Below are 21,008 nucleotides of genomic sequence, written 5' to 3'. Positions count from 1 at the left end.
TGAAAATTGTATTGATTGTAGTGACTGTTCAGATATAATGACAAAACTTGAAATGCAATTAAATTTATCAAATTTGAAACCCAATGAACCCAGTACTCAGAATTTGGAAGACACTGAACTGTCTGAGAATGACATATTCGCAAACATTCACAGCCACAGTACGAAAAATGGAAAAGAATATTTTGATCTAATTACAAAAATGCCAAAAGAGACAATTCCAATAGTAAATGAAAAAATATTACAGCAGTTGCTCAAAAAATATCTGCAAAATCATAAACATAACCAATGTGCCATTGCCTTTTTTTTCATGAAAGATAATAGGACCATCCTTATTTCTCCAGAATTTAAGGTAGAATATGACAATAATAACAGACACTCTGAGCCACCTTTATGCAATAAAATTGAAATAATTTTAACAAAGATTGGAAATTGTGTGGACAGAATTGTGATTTATACATTCAATAGTCCTTGCTCCAACTGTATGTCTCTACTCAATAAAAAAAATAATTCCTGGCACAGAAAATATGGATTCTCAACAACTATAGTTTTCACAAAATTTTATCCATTTTTAGGTCGAAGGTTTGTAAAATCAAAACTAAATAACTACTCGATTACAGAGTTGTTAGATCCAAAGGGTGTATTTTATGGTTTTATTAAAAAATATAACAAATATCCCTTCAAACTGGACCAATTTAAAAAGGAAACTAAAACTGAAACTGAAACTGAAACTGAAATAGACAAATATATCAATAATATCACTGGAAAAGGAAGAATAAATATACGTGCTGAGAAGCTGAAACGTTGTGTGTTCAAGCTGAATGAATTGGCTTCAAAATTCTTTTGTATAACACATTTACAATGTGGTGAAAACATAATTTCTTCTTTCAGTTTTCCCCCATATATCCAAAAGAAGTTTTTAACGGACTGGAAAAAACTGGTTGAAAAGAATGCCAAGTCATATATAATAAAACAAATAGAACAGGTTTTCAATGTTAGGTTACTTGAAGTTGTTAACAAAACATCCTCTTGTCCTCTTGTGAGAACAACAGCGCTCTAAAGCTTTACCAAATCCCTTAATTATAATTGCAATTTTAAATTCGATTATACAGAATACATAGCATTACAAAGCATAGAAATCCCTTGTTTAATGCAAAGAAACTGAACCTAAATTTTAGTGGAAACTATTCTGACTTATACTTTCAGTGGTCCTTGTTTGGGTTGTACATCGCTACTTTTCCACAACTACAATCACACAATTTTATGGATAGACTTTTTTTCTATATCACATCATCTGCCAACAGAAGGGGGGAAAATGATTATAACTAAACTGAATCTTCGGTGGCTGTACTTCTGCTGGACAAGCAGACATTTGTCCACTCGAGATTTGTTTACAATGTGGTAAAAATACACTTTGTTCTTTGAAATTTCCTCCATTGATCAAAAACACTGAGACAACTTTTAAAATTTTATTGGAACTGTTGAAAAACAGTGCCATGTCAAACACTAGAGAAAAAATAACCATGAATGTTAATGTTATGGTAGTTGTGGGAACAATAGGCCCTTTAAATTGATGATATTATATCTCTATAAATCTAAAATTGTATTTTTTAAATCAAAAATTTAATTATAATATAATAGATTAAAAACATATTTAATTTATTCAAAATAAATGAAAACATTTTTAAAAAGATACATTAAATTATATATCATAGGATGTATAATTTAATACATATTTATATACGTCCAGAGTAACAGCCGTAGACTGCAGTTTGCCGCCTGTCAGGTAGTCAGTAATCCAGGGGAGCTGAACTCTGAGAGCAAACAGCCTGGTGACTGTAGCGTGCCGAGGGGCTCACGTGGATCTGTGGCTGAATCTGGAGCTGAGACTGGAGGTGTTCAACGAGGACTCCTACGAGGCAGCAGAGCTGATGCGCTGATCATTAATGGCCGAGGCTGCTCACACCAAAGGTGGGTTGATGAGTTATCAACTGTAACAATATCTTGTAGCTTGGAACAGAAAAATCTCATCTTTGTTCTCTGTCTTGCTGCCTCCTCCTGTTGGTTTGTGTGTTAGTGAGTGGCAGGATTCTCCAGTCCAGTGAGCACAGCTCCATCAGCTGGTGGAGTTCAGTCAACACACACTCAGAAAAATTATGGTTCTTAAATGGTTCTTCAGATGTCTTCATGGTTCTTTAAAGAACCATCATACGTCAAAGAACCTTTTTATTTTGTGGATGGTTCTTCAGCTATTACAAATGGTTCTTTAAAGAACAAAAGGTTCTTTATCCTTAGCAATCTAAGTTTGATGGTGTAAATGGCATAAATATTTATTCACTATAATGAGGCTGTGAATTATACTGTGTGTTTTCTTTGTGTGCATGTGTGTGCGAAGGGGAAGGGCGGGATACCTGGCAATTACCCTTTAAGAGAAGATGGTAGGAAACTGAATATTCAAATAAAAGTTAGAAATATTTGCAAACAATAGACACAATACACACATTCAAATACTGTACTTTAGTTTTAAATTTTAATAAAGCATTACTATTTTCTACTCCAAGGCATTACTTTTGAGATTATTATATATTTTTGAAAATATAGCATAATGATAATACTAGTTATTGTAAACTTTACAAACCACCCAGCAGTATGTAAAGTCAAATTATAAAATACAAGTAAATAACAATTTGTTACAGGAAAAATGATTCTATGTTTCTTTACCTTCTTTTAAATGTACAAAGATGCCTTTTGTCTGCCCTCTCCCTATGGTTAGATTAGTTTAGAATTATCTTTTTAGACTTTCTCAGCAAAGACATACTGTTTTGGGACATATTGTTTTAGATTGTTTTATCTCTCACAGCCTTCTCCCAGCTCTCTGCTGACGAGACTAGCGCCACATATGGAGTTGTTTATTTTATTTGTTTTGTATTTTCTTATCCTGTTCTCACTGTCTTTCCTATAAAAATTACCAAGCCACTGTGCATGGTGTGAGTTGTTCTTAGCAGCTCACCCGTGTACACGTTTGATAAAGAAAGTAACTTTGTCTCATTGTGTCTTTATTTCTCCTGGGTCTTTTACAGAGTTTTCCCCCAACATTTCTTGGTCCTTCGGAGCCGGAGCGCCTCCATCGTGTCCCATCTCCGTGACCAGTCCACGTTGCTCGTCTGTCGACAGCCCACACACTAGGTGTGTGGTCAAAGACCAAGGGCGTTAAATTCGAGTCTTGGCCAACGTTCTTAGAAAGCGACCCACGGTGGTGGGGCCCGATCGAGGTGGACCAGACCCGGCGACACTGACCAGGTAGATACAGACACACTGACACAATCTTGCGTAAAATCGTATTTTAAATTCAGGGAATTTAAAATAGCGAAAGTAGCTCGTCGCGACTGGAAGCTCCCCACTTCTGTGGGTTTAAAGTAGCTCGTCGGCTGGTAGCTTGGAGCTCGTCGACTGGAAGCTCCCCACTCTTGTGGGTTAGGTTTGGAGCTCTGGGTAGCTCCCCCAGCTGGGTCAAGGGAATAAGTAGCTCGTCTACAGAAAGACTGGCAGCTCCCCTTATGATAAGGGTTCCGATCGCGCGAATAAGTGTGAATGTGAATGTATGTGTGTGTGTATTGTTTTAATTAACGGAGCAAGCTGAATTTTCACGGTCCAATAAGAGACTGAGCTGCTCCTACTGTGTTTTTCTTTTACTGCTATTCACTGACGTGCTGGTGAGTTGAGAGAACGGTCGAGTTCCGTCTCGTAAAGTTCACACCGCTTTTGGAAATAGTCCGAAAGTAGAAGGGCGTGTGAGCAACCACTCTCGTCTCTAATACCAGCGAAGGTGATAGCAGCTGTATCGTGTATATATTACTTAATAAACAAAAATAAGTAAATACATAAATAAGATGGGTAATCAAGCAAGTGAAATTAAAACTCATTCCTGCTGACGAGCAGTGGTGAGAAAAGAAAAGTCCAGACGCCGGACAAAAACAGTGTCTGTAAACTGAGAGATTTAAGAAAACAAAATATAAACAGTCAGAAGAACAGAACTCAACTGCCAGTTTAGTAAAACCAGAAGACGAGACACTGTGCAGTTCCCACAATCCTTTTAGTAAACCATCACTCACTCCTGCAGCCGCATCTGCAGCACCACCCATATCAGGAAGAACATAATAATCCTTTATTAAGTGAAAACTAGAGATCACAGTAGTTTGAGGTAGTTTAAAAGGGTTGAAAACAGACCCCACTGAGTAGATATAAATATAAAAAGTACGAAATAAAGATAAACAAAGGGAAAATTACAGTAGAAATGATCTTTAGAGTATTTGAAATTAATAATAGCAAGGATAACAACCTGTAAAGTGATATTAACAATGAAACACAGTTGGCATGATGACCATGCCCAGCATGTATAAAATGAATATAAAGCAAATAATTCACACGAAAATATTTTAATAACATAAATAAAGTATATTAAGGCTGTGTCATTGTTCAGCCAAGGACAGTGTGCGAAAAAGTAACTGTCTCCACCCTGGGAAAAGGATGATACTGCAGGTCATCTGAAGCCCTTGATGGATACAAAATAAAATATAAATAATATATTATAATAGAACTGCCTGGTCCGCCATGCAACAGAGAGAACAAATGTGACCGTAGATTGGATGAATTCTAAATTATCTGTTTGCTGAATAAGATGATCCTAACTAACAAATTGGCTCAGGAGTAGTATAGTGGTACACACTGATAAAATATTATAATATGCTATTGCTGTTATATAAGACAAAGAGGATAATATTAACAATGACAATATTAATATGAAGAGGCACCTTAATCGGTTATGATGTGAGGTGGATAATTGTTAAACAGTAGTCTGCATCAAGCTTAAGGTTTGCTGAAACTCAGTGTAATGACATGTGAGATGAAGACAATACGGAGAATAACTAAACTAATGAAGTGCATAGAGGCACTTGACCAGCTTGAAACCTATCATCCTAGAATGACACATTGCTGAGATATAGAGCACACCTATAATAACAACCAATAAGCAAAACCCTGTAGACAACAGCTAAAACTACAGGATTGAGAAGCTGAATTAAATATGTAGACACTGCTAAGCTGATGAGCATGTTCCACATTTTCTTTTCTTTTTATTTATTTGTTTCTTTTAGAGCAGAAGCTGCTGTAACACACCCAAAGAAAGACTCTAGGTCTCACCAACCGTCTCAGTCGTGGGCAAAAAGATGACAGTCAATAAAATTCTAAAAGATAATTTATTGACGAAAAATATATCAAGAGATAAAAGATAAAACAGTCCAGTGTCCCACTTAAGAATTGTATAAAAACACACAGTCCCAAGGCCAGAGCCAGCTATGCCACACGGCCAAGTTGCACCCCACATGTTGCCTTTAACAGGGTTAGAAGTTGTCCTTGGAGACCCACCACCCTGCAAGCATATAGTCAGTGGTCACTCAAGCCTCTGGAACTCTGCTGCCTTTAGGCTGTGGCATATAATAGGCCCTGGACTGCACAGAGAGACAAAACGACACACTTAATATAAAATTCATAGCGCAAAACCCGTCCATCCCAAACATATCTGATTTCATCACATTACATACCTGCACAGAGAGACAAAACGACACAGCAGTGTTTGTAGTGTGGGCTATAAGTAGACCAGTGTATCAGTGCAGTCAAGTACACCTGCCTCTAATTAGTCCAACCTCATTCCAGCCATTGGCTCACCAAAAATGTGACACACACAAAACCACTCCCAACCCAGTGGAACTTCACACAATAATATGGAGCTGAATTAACACAGGCACATTAGTCTACTATGTTACAAGCTGCATGCTATTAAAAGCCAACATATGCAGACTTCTGCCTTGTTCGGGTGGCAGCATTTTTCTTTTTTCTTTTGTGTCCTGACACGTTTATGTTTTTTGGTTTTGTTTGATTATTTTGTTGGTTTTGGAAATGAATTTAAACGAACTTGTGACCATACTTGAGAATCACAGTGACACATAGTGATTAGGCATATGATTGAAAAATGCCTAGGTTTAGAGCTGTGAGCTATGAGCTGTGAGCAATGCAAAGTTAAATATATATATTTGTATAAATGGGAAACAACCCTAACTTGAAAGTTTGAAATGTGTGAGATCCATGCATTGTTTGAAGAACTAGAAATTATCTTAAACTGCCTTAAGTGAAAATGTAGAGTTGCATCTATTCTCCCAAACAAAAAAAACAAAAAAACAAAAAAAGGGAGAAGCATTCTGTAACTTAAAAATAAGGCTGACTGTTGACAACAGACTAAAACACTAATTCGCAGGTGGCTATCAGGAACAGAGAGGCGAGCAAAGTCACAAACACCAAGGCCGCAGACAGCCACGCAGAAACAGCAGATAACATAGAGACAACGCCTGCTAGAACCGTGGAGAGGAAGGTCACTTCACACGAGATTGTTGCGCATGTCAAATACACAAAGATAAACAAATAACCATTTATATAGACAGCCAGTATGTTTTCTCTGCTGTGCATCATTTTGCAAAAAATCTGGAAAACCAGAGGAATGATTACACCAACTGGCAAACCAGTTCACCATGCCAACCTCTTACAACGCCTACTGACTCTTTCATTACTACAGGCAACAATTTTGCTGACAGAGCAGCAAAATAGGCGGCACAACAGGCAAACATCACATTGATGGCAGTAAACACACATCAGATTCCACTGGATGTGTTGAAAAATGAACAAAAAGCAGCAAGCACAGCAGAGCAGGCAAAATGGCTAAAACACGGTGCAGTTCTGACAAACGACTTAATGATGTGTTATGGCAAGCCAGTGTTGCCAAAATTCCTCCACAAAATGGCGGCATTAGTGACTCATGGCTGTACGCATTTGTCAACGGGGGGACTGACCAGTATTGTCAACTCTCATTTCTACACTGTAAATTCTACACAATACTCTCATTTCTACACTGTAAATTCTACACTGTAAATTTTGAAACCTCAGCAAAACAATTTGTCAGAACATGCATGACGTGTCAAAAATGTAATGCTCAGGGAAACCTGAGACCACACAATCCATATGGACTTTATTGAGCTAAATGAATGCCAAGGGTAAAAATACACCCTAGTGGTTATAGATGTATTCTCAAAGTGGCCAGAAATCTACCCAGTGAAAAAGGCAGATACAATTTCAGTAGCAAAATGTATGTCTAAGTTGTAGGAAAATAAAGAGATGATTGTAAATGACGAAGAATGTAATGATGTCTATCAAGTGTCTTGCAGATCACAGCCCGGTGACTGGGTTCTGATCAAAGTGCTCCAAAGGAAAAACTGGAGCTTGCAAAATAGCGGAACGACCATCTTGCATCCATCAGAGCCAGTAAGTGAAGCCATTGTCGAGGAGGGAAATTATTTTACTGCTATTGTTAAATAATTGTCATTGCATTAATAATATAATCTGCAGCATGGATATTGCATTCCAAGGTTTAAACAGTGTCTCTTTCAGAAAGACTGAGTTGCAGGCTGACAGGAAGTTGTATGCAGAAGTGAAACCAGGAAGTTATTTTGAGCCGCAGGCTAAGACGAGGCTTTAACAATGTAACAGATAGCTTTAAGAAGGCCTTAAGATCAGATCATTTTATATTAAGGTTTTAGTAGAGGTTCTTGATTAAAACATTTATTTAGTAGAAGACATACACATAGTCTCAGTGAGCTTCTGGTCTGGTAAAAGGTCAGAAGTGCAACCGGTGAATTGAGAAAGAGCATGTGAGGTCGTGACACACACACATAGAGTTAAATTTATTTAGAGGAACCGTCCTTGTTGTCTCAGCAAGAAAGAGGAACAATTCATTTTAAGATAAGAACGGAAAGTACCACGCCATGAAAATAGAAGATGATTTTCTAGGTGAAAAGTCAGGATGATGTTGATCTGATCTATGTATAAAATGTATGTGACGTATGAAGGGGCGTCAGTAAACAAACCCTGATGCTATAAAATATCTGTTCATGCTTTGATTAAGTTGAAGACTACTGGCTGTCTGCGTACAGAGTGTCTTCCCACGCGTGTATTCATTAAAATCATCGTTTGACTTCACCCGGCCGGATCGGTGTGGTTATTCTTCGATCACCTCTTGTACCCTTCCTCAATAATGAATCTTAACATTTGGGGGCTTCGTCCGGTTATTGAGGAGGGAGAGTTGGAGGTTTAGACGGAGAAATCCGGGGTCTTAGGTGGTCTGACGGGCAGACATGAATTCCAGTGGTCTAAGTGAGTGGGCATAAGCCGGCTTATCCAAAAGGTAAGGCACTACCTGTTGAATTATTTCCAAAGTGTGCCAAATTGGATATGATAAAATTTAAGTCTACTCACTGAAGTTACTGGTGGATGTCTGTTTTGATTTTGATGAGAATCTCATGACAGTACTGAGGATTTAAAGCAGTTGGACTGCTGGAAAGGATTTAATGCGGTTGGACCGCGGGAAGCAGTTGGACTGCTGGAAATGATTTTAGTAGGTTAGGGAATTTGGTTATTTTTTGGTTATAAGGTTGGACCTGCTTCAGTCTTACACTTTGTTGGGTGTTTTATTGTTGTTTCAAAGTATTATAAATTATTCTAGAACGCCAGTTGGACTGGTAGGAAGCGCAGTGCTCAGAGGTAACGCTTGCCAATGTCAAGGACGCTTAGACATTGTCCTCGAAGAGGGATAGTCAGTTGGTCACTGTGGAGTTTGGGGCACTCCAGAATAACTAGGAGTTAGAATCTCCTTACCGTTTGGAACGGTATCTGCGCTTTTTTGGGCAGCAAAGGTTGGACCTTGGGTGTTGGACACTTTTAAATTGAGTTAGGGACTTTAGAGATGAGGCCAGAAACTGTTGGACAGATACTGGTTAATTGATTACAAAAAGTTGGACTTTTATCGGTTAGACCGTTAACTTAAATTTTTCGAAATTCGGTAGGTGTTAAAAGGCATAAAATCTGTGCAGTTGTAAATATAAGACGTCTTTGTGAATATAAAATAATAGATCTCTGTGTGAAAGGAGTCTGAGGCAATGCTGCTGCTATTTTTAGACGGTGTGTGTGAGTGAAAATGCAAATGAGTAAGCAGTGAACTGTTTAAGCCACAGTTGGGTTTACAAATACTGCTGCAAACATTGTTGAGTGTGTGTTTAAAATGCCATTCATGTTTATTAGAGGACTATAAATAAAGTTTTGAGTTGCCGTAGTGGATGTATAGTAATTGACTGAGTTTGGATGTAGATATATAAATATATTGAGTGCACTGTATATACTTAAGACTAACACATCACTTTCAGTAGTAACTTTTCTCCAGCATTAGTTGCTGGTGGGTTTTATTTTTTCAATTTCTTGTGTGTGCGGTGAGAATTAATGGAGGTTTCAATTTTTTGTTTGTTTGTTTTTTACTTGCTCTTTTTGATTATGACAAGCATGTCTAAAATACTCTTAGGAAAGTGTGTTGAGTTATATTCCTTAACTCTAGTCACAGTTTAAGTGTGAATGCGGTGACTAGAAGGTTTTGAATGATGAATAAAGGTGTGAGAGGTATTTCTTTGGTGATGTAAAGTAGGATGTCTTAAAGTTCGGAAGTGTTTTTAACTTGAGAGAGGCATGAGTGATGTTATAAGAGTTTGAGTTTCTTTTTCTTTCAGTTTAAAACACATAAGTACATACACTTGGTACACCGGTTTACTCTTTGACTTTATTAAAACAAACGGTGTATTTGAGTTTGAATTTCAGTAATTGTATGTTGATATGGTAATTTAGTTTTATGTTAGGTGAAGGAGATGTCCATCTCTGCGTCTTGCAGGATCGAAAGTGAAAGTTGAAGGTTGTGATGTGAATGCTGTGAGTACTCGATTTGAATGATTCTGTGTGAGGTGTACAAAATACTAAATAATAATAACACTATGAAAGTTGATAGTAGAGTGAGTGCAAGGTGATGTGTGAACAGAGGAAGTCTGAGAGAGAAGTGTGTGCGTAGGCAAAAGGCAGAGTGTGTGCGTGAAATAAGGGAGTATTGTTTTTACATCAAGGTTTAGTAGAGCTAAAGTAGAATGTCACAAACAAACAAAAGAAGGTAAAATGAAGAGAGAAAATAATGTGGTTCCCTGACCGGGAGAGAAAATAACTGACAATTACATTAATGAATAGAAAACACACATACACAAAGTGCCATATGTGAAATTATTCTAGGAAGGAGTCAGAATTGAGATAGCTTATTATAGAGATAGTTTAACATAAGATGCAATGAAGGAAGCAGCTTACATTCCTTTAATTCCCAGAGCCAGTGTGTTCCCTCCCCTGCCCACTTGGGCCCCGTATCAGGCGAGTATGGAAGGCTGGATAGCCCATGACGGGTAAGATCCCACCTCGAAACCCTGGGACAACCTAAGGCAGGCACAGTCACGAATACTCGGCTTCAGTAAGAAGACAGGACCTGACGGGTAAGGCCGCTGGGCTAGGGTGGAGGTGGAAAGTGGCAAGTGGAGCCCTACCTTCTGGCTGAGGACAAGGAATGCTGCTATTTAAGGTAGGAAATCAGAATTTGGGTTAGTAAATTTGGGGAGGAGAAAATTGACTGTTTAAAGGCAAAATTATGAAGGAGTCTGACACACTGTAAAAGCACCATATGCAAATTCACACACACAAACAGAAAATGCATTAAACTTATAAAGACAAGACAAGCTCATGGAGTTTAATGCATAGACACTGATTAAACCTGGCTAAGAACACAAACATAGGCAATGAAGAACAGCTTGCTATTTTGTATGAATGATACAAGGGTGTGAATGTTTAATAAAATACATTTGAGTTTGTAATTGAGGAATAGAATAAGCCATATGACAAAGGGAGTTATGAAAACGAAAAAGGGATTAAAGTAGTTTTAAAAAAGAGTGACTTAGGAGTGCTCTCGTACTGAGTGATCAACACTAGTGATCACTGTTGGAAGAAATAAAATGATTTAATGAGTTGGGAATGTTTAAACATATGTTTCTGTTGTTACAGCTTCTTGAGAGATGACTCAGTATGCAAATTAGCTGGAGTGTGTGTGTGACTGTGACTTTCAGGAAGAGGAAGCATAGCAGAGACGAGAAGTGCAGATTGGGGTAGGGAATTTATAGTTTAGTGATTATATGATGTCGTAAGGGGTCTTATGCTGAATTTAAGAGTATAAGGGGGTGATTTTTGTTTGCAAATTGTGTGGTTTTAATGAGACTTTTGGTGTATTGAGGAGGTGAAATTATGTGGTGGCAAGATTTGTGTGTTTAAGGTTGTTGTGGTGATGGGTTGATTCTGTCAGGTAGGTTGTTGTTGTTGTTTTGTTTTTAATAGAGGGAGTTTTAGGAAACATGGACATGTCAAAAAAAAATTGGGCCCATTATTTTGTAACAGTGCACTTAAAGAAAACCTGTCAGGTGATTTTGTTTTGTTTTTATGAGCTAACAATCAGCTCTATTTTTCATTTCTGTTTTAAGCAGGCCTGCAACAGTGAATAACGGCGCTGAAAATTCTCGGGAGGAGCAAATATAAGGGGGCTTTCCAGATTACAATTGGCTGAGGAGAGCTACCTGTGGGGACTGATCAAGGTCGTAAGTCCCTGTAAAAAGGATTTTATGCGAGTCAATCCAGTCCAAAAGCATGAAGAAATATTTTCCTATGGAAAATAAACATGACGGAGCTCATTTTGCTGAGGGTGGAGAATCTGACGCGGGAAGCTCCACCATTAGCAAATACATGGTGTGACTGCATGTGAGTGAATGTGAGACTGTATGTGAGTGAGGATGAATTAATGTGGACAAACAATTTGCTTTTACCAGAAAAATTTCTGTTTTGCTTTGTTGACTGGGGTTAGATTATGAGATTATAGTATATTGTTGGGAGAATGCCAAATGCTAAAGGGGAAATATTTTTTGATGTAACTCAGTTACCATTACTTGTAGAAACACATGACTGATAACTGTTCTGTTTTAAGTTTATTTTTATGACATAGATTGGATCATGAGTGGGGAAAACTGAGCAGTTTTAAGTTTTGTATAGTATCTTGACACATGAAATGTATCAAGATAAAGGGGGGTTTAGGGTTTAATAATTTAATTGTTTAATAATTTAGGATCATTTTAGGACCTTTTGGGTTTTTGATCATTTGGATATGGTAAAACTGAAACTGGTATTTTTAAGTTAAGGTTAAAGGATTAAAAGTGAACTTGTCACGGTTTGCGAGGCAAGCCGTGTGGAGTTGTAGAAAAGGACCCAAAAGGCGGCAGCTCTGGTGCAGGTGAATATTTATTTACAACGGTGGGCACAAAACAGCACTGGTGGAAAAACAAGAAACCGGAAAACTGGGTAAGCTAATAACACAAACCAGAAACGAGGATGCAGGGAGGTCCGGGGAAATACACAAGAGACGCAGGGAGACCGAGGGGAAACAATATAGACGAACCAGGAACTACAATATCAGAAGACACAACTTAAATACACCCAGAGCACGGGGAGAACACAGACATAACAGGCTGGGGGAAACATGGAATAAACACAAAGAGAGACGAGAGCTCATAAATAGACAGAGGGGCACAAGGGGGTAAGAGTCACAAAGGGAAAAAACACTTAGGGAACACCACAACAGGACACCTCAGAAAACCTGGCCTAAATAAGGAGCGAAAATACAAGGAACCAAGAATGCTGGGCCAACATGGCCCAGGACCATGAATCCTGTTTAGAAGATACAATGCCAGTTTTTCAAAGCTGTGAATAAATCTTAGAGGGAAAATTAGTGAGGGTTGAAGGGGTAGAACAGGTTTGATTTTTTGATCTTTAGAAGAAGTGGTTATAATGTAGGCTTACACATACAGATATTACATAGGAGGTATTTTTAGGATAAAAGGGGGAGCTTATAAATAGAAATGATTTTTATACATATTGCATTTTGTGCTTTTAAAGGAGTTGTGGCTCAAATTTGTCTCTGGAGGGTCACGAGCCTTTGGCTAGCGCTATGATTAGCCAATCTACTGTGAGGATAATATGAGTTCATGAAGGATTGCACACGCTTACAGACACAGAGTTAAGAAACACACATGACAGTATTGATTCCAGGCAAAAGGCCTTAAATTCATTTAGCTTTTAACTGAACTTAAAGAAGGACCAAAGAGGAAGGAAAGCATATGTTTTGGTTAAGTCTGATACATTAGAATTAGAAGGTATTGTTACATTAAAAGGAGCAAAATGAAATAAAAAGGCTATACCGAAACAGGTGATAACATAGGAAATGTGAGGTTTTAAAATGAAGTTAGTGTTAACACATAGGAGTTGTTTCAAGGCAGCATTTAGTTATGATGAAATGTATACAGGAGTAATTGCTTATATGCTTGAACTTAATTGATTAAAGTGGTTGTTTTCTTTTGGAGTAGATTAACTTGCAGCAGCGACAACTTGTGCACAGGATGTTGATGATCAGATAAGGGAAAATAGAGCGAGCAACCGGATGTGAAACCAGCGCTCAAAGAGTTTAAAGTGATGAGTAACGTTGAAGAGTATACATAAATACAAGTCAATAAGTTAAGAGCATAATTAGGATCATGCTTTTGATTAAAGAGTCCCAGATAGGATAAGTTAGGGAGATGCAAGAAAAGGTGTTTTGTTTCCTTTGCAGAAGATCTCGGCGACCACAGGAGGGGCGAGGATCCTGGAGATCTCGAGGTTCGAGACCACCAGAGAAGGGTCTGCGTGAGGACACAATGTATTGTGACCTCTGGTGTTCCAGAGGTCAAAAGGGGGAGTGTCGAGGAGGGAAATTATTTTACTGCTATTGTTAAATAATTGTCATTGCATTAATAATATAATCTGCAGCATGGATATTGCATTCCAAGGTTTAAACAGTGTCTCTTTCAGAAAGACTGAGTTGCAGGCTGACAGGAAGTTGTATGCAGAAGTGAAACCAGGAAGTTATTTTGAGCCGCAGGCTAAGACGAGGCTTTAACAATGTAACAGATAGCTTTAAGAAGGCCTTAAGATCAGATCATTTTATATTAAGGTTTTAGTAGAGGTTCTTGATTAAAACATTTATTTAGTAGAAGACATACACATAGTCTCAGTGAGCTTCTGGTCTGGTAAAAGGTCAGAAGTGCAACCGGTGAATTGAGAAAGAGCATGTGAGGTCGTGACACACACACATAGAGTTAAATTTATTTAGAGGAACCGTCCTTGTTGTCTCAGCAAGAAAGAGGAACAATTCATTTTAAGATAAGAACGGAAAGTACCACGCCATGAAAATAGAAGATGATTTTCTAGGTGAAAAGTCAGGATGATGTTGATCTGATCTATGTATAAAATGTATGTGACGTATGAAGGGGCGTCAGTAAACAAACCCTGATGCTATAAAATATCTGTTCATGCTTTGATTAAGTTGAAGACTACTGGCTGTCTGCGTACAGAGTGTCTTCCCACGCGTGTATTCATTAAAATCATCGTTTGACTTCACCCGGCCGGATCGGTGTGGTTATTCTTCGATCACCTCTTGTACCCTTCCTCAATAATGAATCTTAACACCATCTAAACACAGCTGACGGCAGGCTCGCCCACTTGTTGTGATCTCGCCCGGTGGAGGGGTCAGCTTTCCTGGCCGGGGGGTCTACTCGCGACAGGAGGGTGTGTCCCGTCGTCATGAGGTGGTGGCTCTTAACAACTGCAGCGGCCCTGACCATGGCCGGGCTCCTCACCTTTGCTTCCGTGAGGGACAACAAGTCACGTTATATGGAGAAAAGGCAGACACTGTATGACAAAGGAAAGTACACCAAGTTTCCCCATGGCTATGCCACTAATTTCTGGTGGCAGTTTATGAACACTACAGCTTACTTGAATAATAAAACTGACTGCTATGCAAATACATATACACTTTCTGCCCACCAAGGAACGAGAGGAAGTGTATGGACTGTTCACTCAACGAAACCTGTGCCAGTAATGCGACACTGATGAGCCTCAACTGTCGCTCCAACTACAGCTACCGAATGATACTACAAACAAAGACTCATTACCAGACAGGATGTGCACGGACGGCACCAAGCAGTAAAGGAACCAGAGTTTTGCATCTGAGGAGGAGTGAAATTCTTACAGAGCTTGATCCCCGGCATTGGAGTTGCCGAGGTGCGGGATCATGTGGAAATCAACCGATATGCTCTGCTACGACACATCAACTTAACTAAGGCCCTGGAACCGCCTTAGCAGGAGAACAGCAGGCCATCAGAACGATGGTGCTGCAGAACAGACTGACACTAGACCTGCTAACAGCATCACAAGGAGGAGTTTGCAAGCTGATCGGGGAAACATGTTGCACTTTTATCCCTGATGGATACGAAACTGGAGGAGACATTTATGAAACTTTGCAGAATTTGTCCATTCTGCAAAAATATGTCACTGACCACACATCTGGAGCAGCTACACCGCCATGTCTAAGAGTAATGATTTCAAAGATGATAACAACTACAATGACTGCTTATGTTGCCGTGCCTAAAGAAGAACAACATCCCGTTGCAATTCTGTTAGAGGAGAACTTGTAATAACTGCTAATGAATGACGTGGTGATTAAAAATGACTTCTGCCTTTTTCAAGTGATCATGCACTGATTAACACATTAGTAGTTTATGCAGGTACAATATAAGGTTTTCACCCTTTTATTTTTTGAAGTTCTCATCCTTTATTTTTTGAAGTTTTCATTTTAAATATGAAGTTTTCATTATTTTACATATAAAGTTTTCAATTTAAGGTTTGCATCATTTTAAGTATAAGGTTTTCATCCTTGTATTTTTTGAAGTTTTCATTTTACATATTAGGTTTTCATCATTTTTAAATATAAAGTTTTCATTTTACTTTTCACCCTTTTATTTTTTGTAGTTTTCGTTTTAAAATATAAGGTTTTTATCTTTTATTTTTTGTAGTTTTAGTTTTATTATTTTTTCTTGTTTATTCCACTTGTTATTTCATTTACTATGATTTTCATTTACTATGTTTTTCTTTTTCTTTTTATTATTTTATTTTGTTTTAATCTTTAGACCAAATGATTTCCATTTCTGCTATGCTGACATTTTGAAAATTAAAAAATTGCTTAAGATACTTAATAAATAACCTTCACAGACAATTATTGTATACATTTAAAATAAGTTAAAACAGGAGGGAATGTTACAGGAAAAATGATTCTATGTTTCTTTACCTTCTTTTAAATGTACAAAGATGCCTTTTGTCTGCCCTCTCCCTATGGTTAGATTAGTTTAGAATTATCTTTTTAGACTTTCTCAGCAAAGACATACTGTTTTGGGACATATTGTTTTAGATTGTTTTATCTCTCACAGCCTTCTCCCAGCTCTCTGCTGACGAGACTAGCGCCACATATGGAGTTGTTTATTTTATTTGTTTTGTATTTTCTTATCCTGTTCTCACTGTCTTTCCTATAAAAATTACCAAGCCACTGTGCATGGTGTGAGTTGTTCTTAGCAGCTCACCCGTGTACACGTTTGATAAAGAAAGTAACTTTGTCTCATTGTGTCTTTATTTCTCCTGGGTCTTTTACAGAGTTTTCCCCCAACACAATTGCAGAACAGAATGTCAGTGTAATGGACACAGACTTCGTTTTGACAAAGCACACTGCTTAGGTAAATGATCTGAGTAGTTGTTCATCACTGATCAATTTGTTAATATGTGTTTCGAGCCAAATAAATGACAGGGAGAGAGAGAGTGACGTCAGAACAGGTCATACTGTAACCTCCCGGGAGCAGACGGAGGGGGTCAGTCGTTGGGATGCGCATGCGCAGACAGAGTGTGCGAGCGGCGGGCCTTGACCTTCGGGAAAAAAAACTCACGGACGGTGACAGCGAAACGGATAACAGTCTTCAGTACCTGCTGGACTTTGAAGCTGTGGATTCTGGGACTGTTAGAAAAGGTAAAACATTTTCATTAAAACCTTATTACTGTTTTGTTTTTGTTACTCGTCATTGTAGCTTGCTGTTAATGTTGTACTAACAGTAGCGATTAGCTAGATACGTTAGCCGTTGAGGTCAACGCAATTTAGTATCCAACGGTTTTCCTAACAAAACCACTGTTATAATTAAGTGAAGGTGCTCTTAGCTAATTTGAACCTTTGGCTTCTAAAATATGTGGTTCAATTGCGTGCTGCGTACATAACCTAATGTCAGCTAGACCGAAATTAAAATTTAATATATTGTTAAAGTCACTAAAATGGCGCCTGAAGCCTGTTGTGATGTGAGCTCTGTGTCTGCTCTAGAAACTCTTGAAATTCTGTAGATCTGAGCCGTACATTAAATACTCACATGAACCTGTACTTTGAATTCTGTATGAGCTGTATAAAATACAGCTATGCATAAGTGTTTTGAATGAATAATTAGATTAGATGACTCTTTATTGTCTAATCGAATTATATAGAAATGAATAGAAATGTGACATGAGAAGGTGTGTCTTTGACTGTTCCTGCATAACTTAGTTTCGGACTAGTTGACAAGTTATGCTCCGGTCATTTGATGTTTCCAAGGTAGATGTTCTTTTGTAATATAGTTAATTTTTTTGTATATTTCATTTATCCACCATCATACATCATACATACAAGCTAAGAAGAGGTCGTTATACTAACAAGAGGTATCAACGCCGGGCCAAAGTTCAGCACATGGTTAAAGTTTGTAGTCCAGCCAGGGTGTAAATATCACTCAGCAGCCAGAGCTGAAGCAGGTAGCATCAACACATAAATCTACTCTACCCGGCTTAAATCACAAGAGCACCTCTAACCAAAAAGCTGTAGATTTTTCTTGTTTGCACAAATTAATCCAGATTCACATTAATTGTGTTCACAGCTCCAACAAAATGAGGAAGAGGAGGGGGAGAAACACAATTAGGTTGAATTACAATTGGATGGAAGGCGAGGACAAGGAGAAGGAAGCTTAGGATGAGGAGGAAGAAAAGCAGCAGGAGCATCTTTAGGGATCCCTATGATGTCATTGAGGTTGGTTTCATTAATATGGTCCTCTCACAAAGAACGATGACTTGTTTTAGTTCACCTACTTCCTGTATTAAATAGTGATGTGCAAAATGTTGTGAAAAACCATGGAGCAGGTACGTATAGTGCATCTGCAGGTAAATGAACATCAAATCTCTAAGACAGACTGAAATTTGTATATTTATCACCCTTATGATAAAACCCATGTCAGCCATTGGTTTATGGACTTTGTATTTTGAAGCCTCAACATTTGCTTTCTTGCTGTTGCTATGTTGGGACCATATTAGGATGAGGGATCAGAATCTGGAGTCATGCACACTATTGTTTCATTTAGTGTGTATCCATAAGATTCGTACAGCAGATCCAAGTTGTGCCTTGAAAACAGGAAAGTCGTCTGCATAGAGGAGAACTGTAATAGCAGGCTTGTAAAAAGTGAGGCTTTGTGCTCTCGTTTTACTTCTGTCACCCTGTTTTGATGCAGATTTCACTTGAAATCAGGCAAGAACTGGACTTATTTTTTTATGTGTTCTTGTGAATTGATTGTGTATCGCATATGTTTGATTTGACTTTCTGCAAGACAACAGTTGTCCGCTGGCCAAAAAAGTTTTCCAAATACCTCCACGTGATCTAGCCTGGATTTAGAAAAGAATAGCAAAAAAATCTGCACCTCCTGCTTCAGATGCAATTTGTGTTTCTGTGTTCAGAGGCAGCGGCGAGAGGGGAGACCTCGGCTCATCCAGCTGGAGAGCCTGACCAGGAGGAGTCGAACATTAACTGAGCTCTTCCAGGGCACCCTGCAGACTCGGCTGCTGGCATCGGCGAGGGATGACGTGAACGCCAAACTGGAGTCCATCACAGGTCAACTGCAGGTATGCGAGTCAGACCTTCTGAGGAGGGTTTCACTTTTCTCTTCTTTATAATTGACTCTTTTCTCGATCTCTTTCAGCTCCTTGTCTCAGAGTGGGAGGGATTTGAAGCACAAAGGGAGGAACTTGTCATTTGGTTGGCTGATATGGATGTGAGGTTGACCAGCTGACAGGAAACACCAGTGAAAAACTGAAACAACTGCAGGTGTGGGCTTGTTTTGATATGACATATACAGGGAGTGCAGAATTATTAGGCAAGTTGTATTTTTGAGGAATATTATTATTGAACAACAACCATGTTCTCAATGAACCCAAAAAACTCATTAATATCAAAGCTGAATGTTTTTGGAAGTAGTTTTTAGTTTTAGTTATTTTAGGGGGATATCTGTGTGTGCAGGTGACTATTACTGTGCAGAATTATTAGGCAACTTAACAAAAAACAAATATATACCCATTTCAATTATTTCTTTTTACCAGTTACACCAATATAACATCTCCACATTCACAAATATACATTTCTGACATTCAAAAACAAAACAAAACAAATCAGCGACCAATATAGCCACCTTTCTTTGCAAGGACACTCAAAAGCCTGCCATCCATGGATTCTGTCAGTGTTTTGATCTGTTCACCATCAACATTGCGTGCAGCAGCAACCACAGCCTCCCAGACACTGTTCAGAGAGGTGTACTGTTTTCCCTCCTTTAAATCTCACATTTGATGATGGACCACAGGTTCTCAATGGGGTTCAGATCAGGTGAACAAGGAGGCCATGTCATTAGTTTTTCTTCTTTTATACCCTTTCTTGCCAGCCACGCTGTGGAGTACTTGGACGCGTGTGATGGAGCATTGTCCTGCATGGAAATCATGTTTTTCTTGAAGGATGCAGACTTCTTCCTGTACCACTGCTTGAAGAAGGTGTCTTCCAGAAACTGGCAGTAGGACTGGGAGTTGAGCTTGACTCCATCCTCAACCCGAAAAGGCCCCACAAGCTCATCTTTGATGATACCAGCCCAAACCAGTACTCCACCTCCACCTTGCTGGCGTCTGAGTCGGACTGGAGCTCTCTGCCCTTTACCAATCCAGCCACGGGCCCATCCATCTGGCCCATCAAGACTCACTCTCATTTCATCAGTCCATAAAACCTTAGAAAAATCAGTCTTGAGATATTTCTTGGCCCAGTCTTGACGTTTCAGCTTGTGTGTCTTGTTCAGTGGTGGTCGTCTTTCAGCCTTTCTTACCTTGGCCATGTCTCTGAGTATTGCACACCTTGTGCTTTTGGGCACTCCAGTGATGTTGCAGCTCTGAAATATGACCAAACTGGTGGCAAGTGGCATCTTGGCAGCTGCACGCTTGACTTTTCTCAGTTCATGGGCAGTTATTTTGCGCCTTGGTTTTTCCACACGCTTCTTGCGACCCTGTTGACTATTTTGAATGAAACGCTTGATTGTTCGATAATCACGCTTCAGAAGCTTTGCAATTTTGAGACTGCTGCATCCCTCTGCAAGATATCTCACTATTTTTGACTTTTCTGAGCCTGTCAAGTCCTTCTTTTGACCCATTTTGCCAAAGGAAAGGACGTTGCCTAATAATTATGCACACCAGATATAGAGTGTTGATGTCATTAGACCACACCCCTTCTCATTACAGAGATGCACATCACCTAATATGCTTAATTGGTAGTAGGCTCTCGAGCCTATACAGCTTGGAGTAAGACAACATGCATGAAGAGGATGATGTGGACAAAATACTCATTTGCCTAATAATTCTGCACTCCCTGTATTTGATATGAAACATACGTCAGAGACATTATCCTAAACTGGACTAACAAAGGACCATGAGTACAACATGAAACGTACATTACATGGCGTAATGCTAAAGTTCATTGATCATTTTAATCATAAACTTGTTGTTGAAATATTTTTACTAAACATGCAAACATCTGCTGATGAAAATGTGTTGATTTATTGGTCTGTTATGAAGCTATTGCTATTTCTAATGTGTTTTATCACTTTCTGATGTTTTATTAATTAAACAATACATGTATTGTTGTGTTATCTGTAGCTATAGTATTTATATATATATTTATTTATAGTATAGCAAATATATTTAATTATTACTGTTTAAAACACTAATATGTGACATGT

The 21,008-nt window shown here is 38.6% G+C and overlaps 1 protein-coding gene and 1 long non-coding RNA gene across 2 annotated transcripts; both read left to right on the top strand.

The window, feature by feature from the left end:
- The first annotated feature begins 7,376 nt into the window (after positions 1-7,376).
- On the top strand, positions 7,377-14,478 carry LOC145429916 (uncharacterized). Its single transcript, XR_013910256.1, has 2 exons — positions 7,377-12,388; positions 12,420-14,478. It is a non-coding gene; the product is annotated as an uncharacterized LOC145429916 (long non-coding RNA).
- A 74-nt stretch (positions 14,479-14,552) lies between these two features.
- LOC145429915 (uncharacterized) lies at positions 14,553-19,922 on the top strand. Its single transcript, XM_080304042.1, has 4 exons — positions 14,553-16,930; positions 17,853-18,001; positions 18,700-18,864; positions 18,942-19,922. The coding sequence occupies exons 2-4, from the start codon at positions 17,945-17,947 to the stop codon at positions 19,029-19,031; spliced, it is 312 nt and encodes a 103-aa protein (XP_080160168.1). The 5' UTR covers positions 14,553-16,930; positions 17,853-17,944; the 3' UTR covers positions 19,032-19,922.
- The last annotated feature ends 1,086 nt before the right edge of the window (positions 19,923-21,008 follow it).

This window comes from Astatotilapia calliptera, chromosome 7 (genome assembly GCF_964374335.1).
Source record: "Astatotilapia calliptera chromosome 7, fAstCal68.1, whole genome shotgun sequence".
NCBI classification, from domain to species: Eukaryota; Metazoa; Chordata; class Actinopteri; order Cichliformes; family Cichlidae; genus Astatotilapia; species Astatotilapia calliptera.
This window is presented reverse-complemented; position numbering and strand designations above follow the sequence as displayed.

What these genes read in the sequence shown, in the direction of transcription:
- LOC145429915 (XM_080304042.1), top strand. Translation starts at nt 17,945, where the DNA reads ATGAGGAGGAAGAAAAGCAGCAGGAGCATCTTTAGGGATCCCTATGAT. An exon ending in ATCCCTATGATGTCATTGAG is followed by an intron (nt 18,002 to 18,699) that starts GTTGGTTTCATT and finishes TTCTGTGTTCAG; the next exon opens with AGGCAGCGGCGAGAGGGGAG. An exon ending in CCATCACAGGTCAACTGCAG is followed by an intron (nt 18,865 to 18,941) that starts GTATGCGAGTCA and finishes GATCTCTTTCAG; the next exon opens with CTCCTTGTCTCAGAGTGGGA.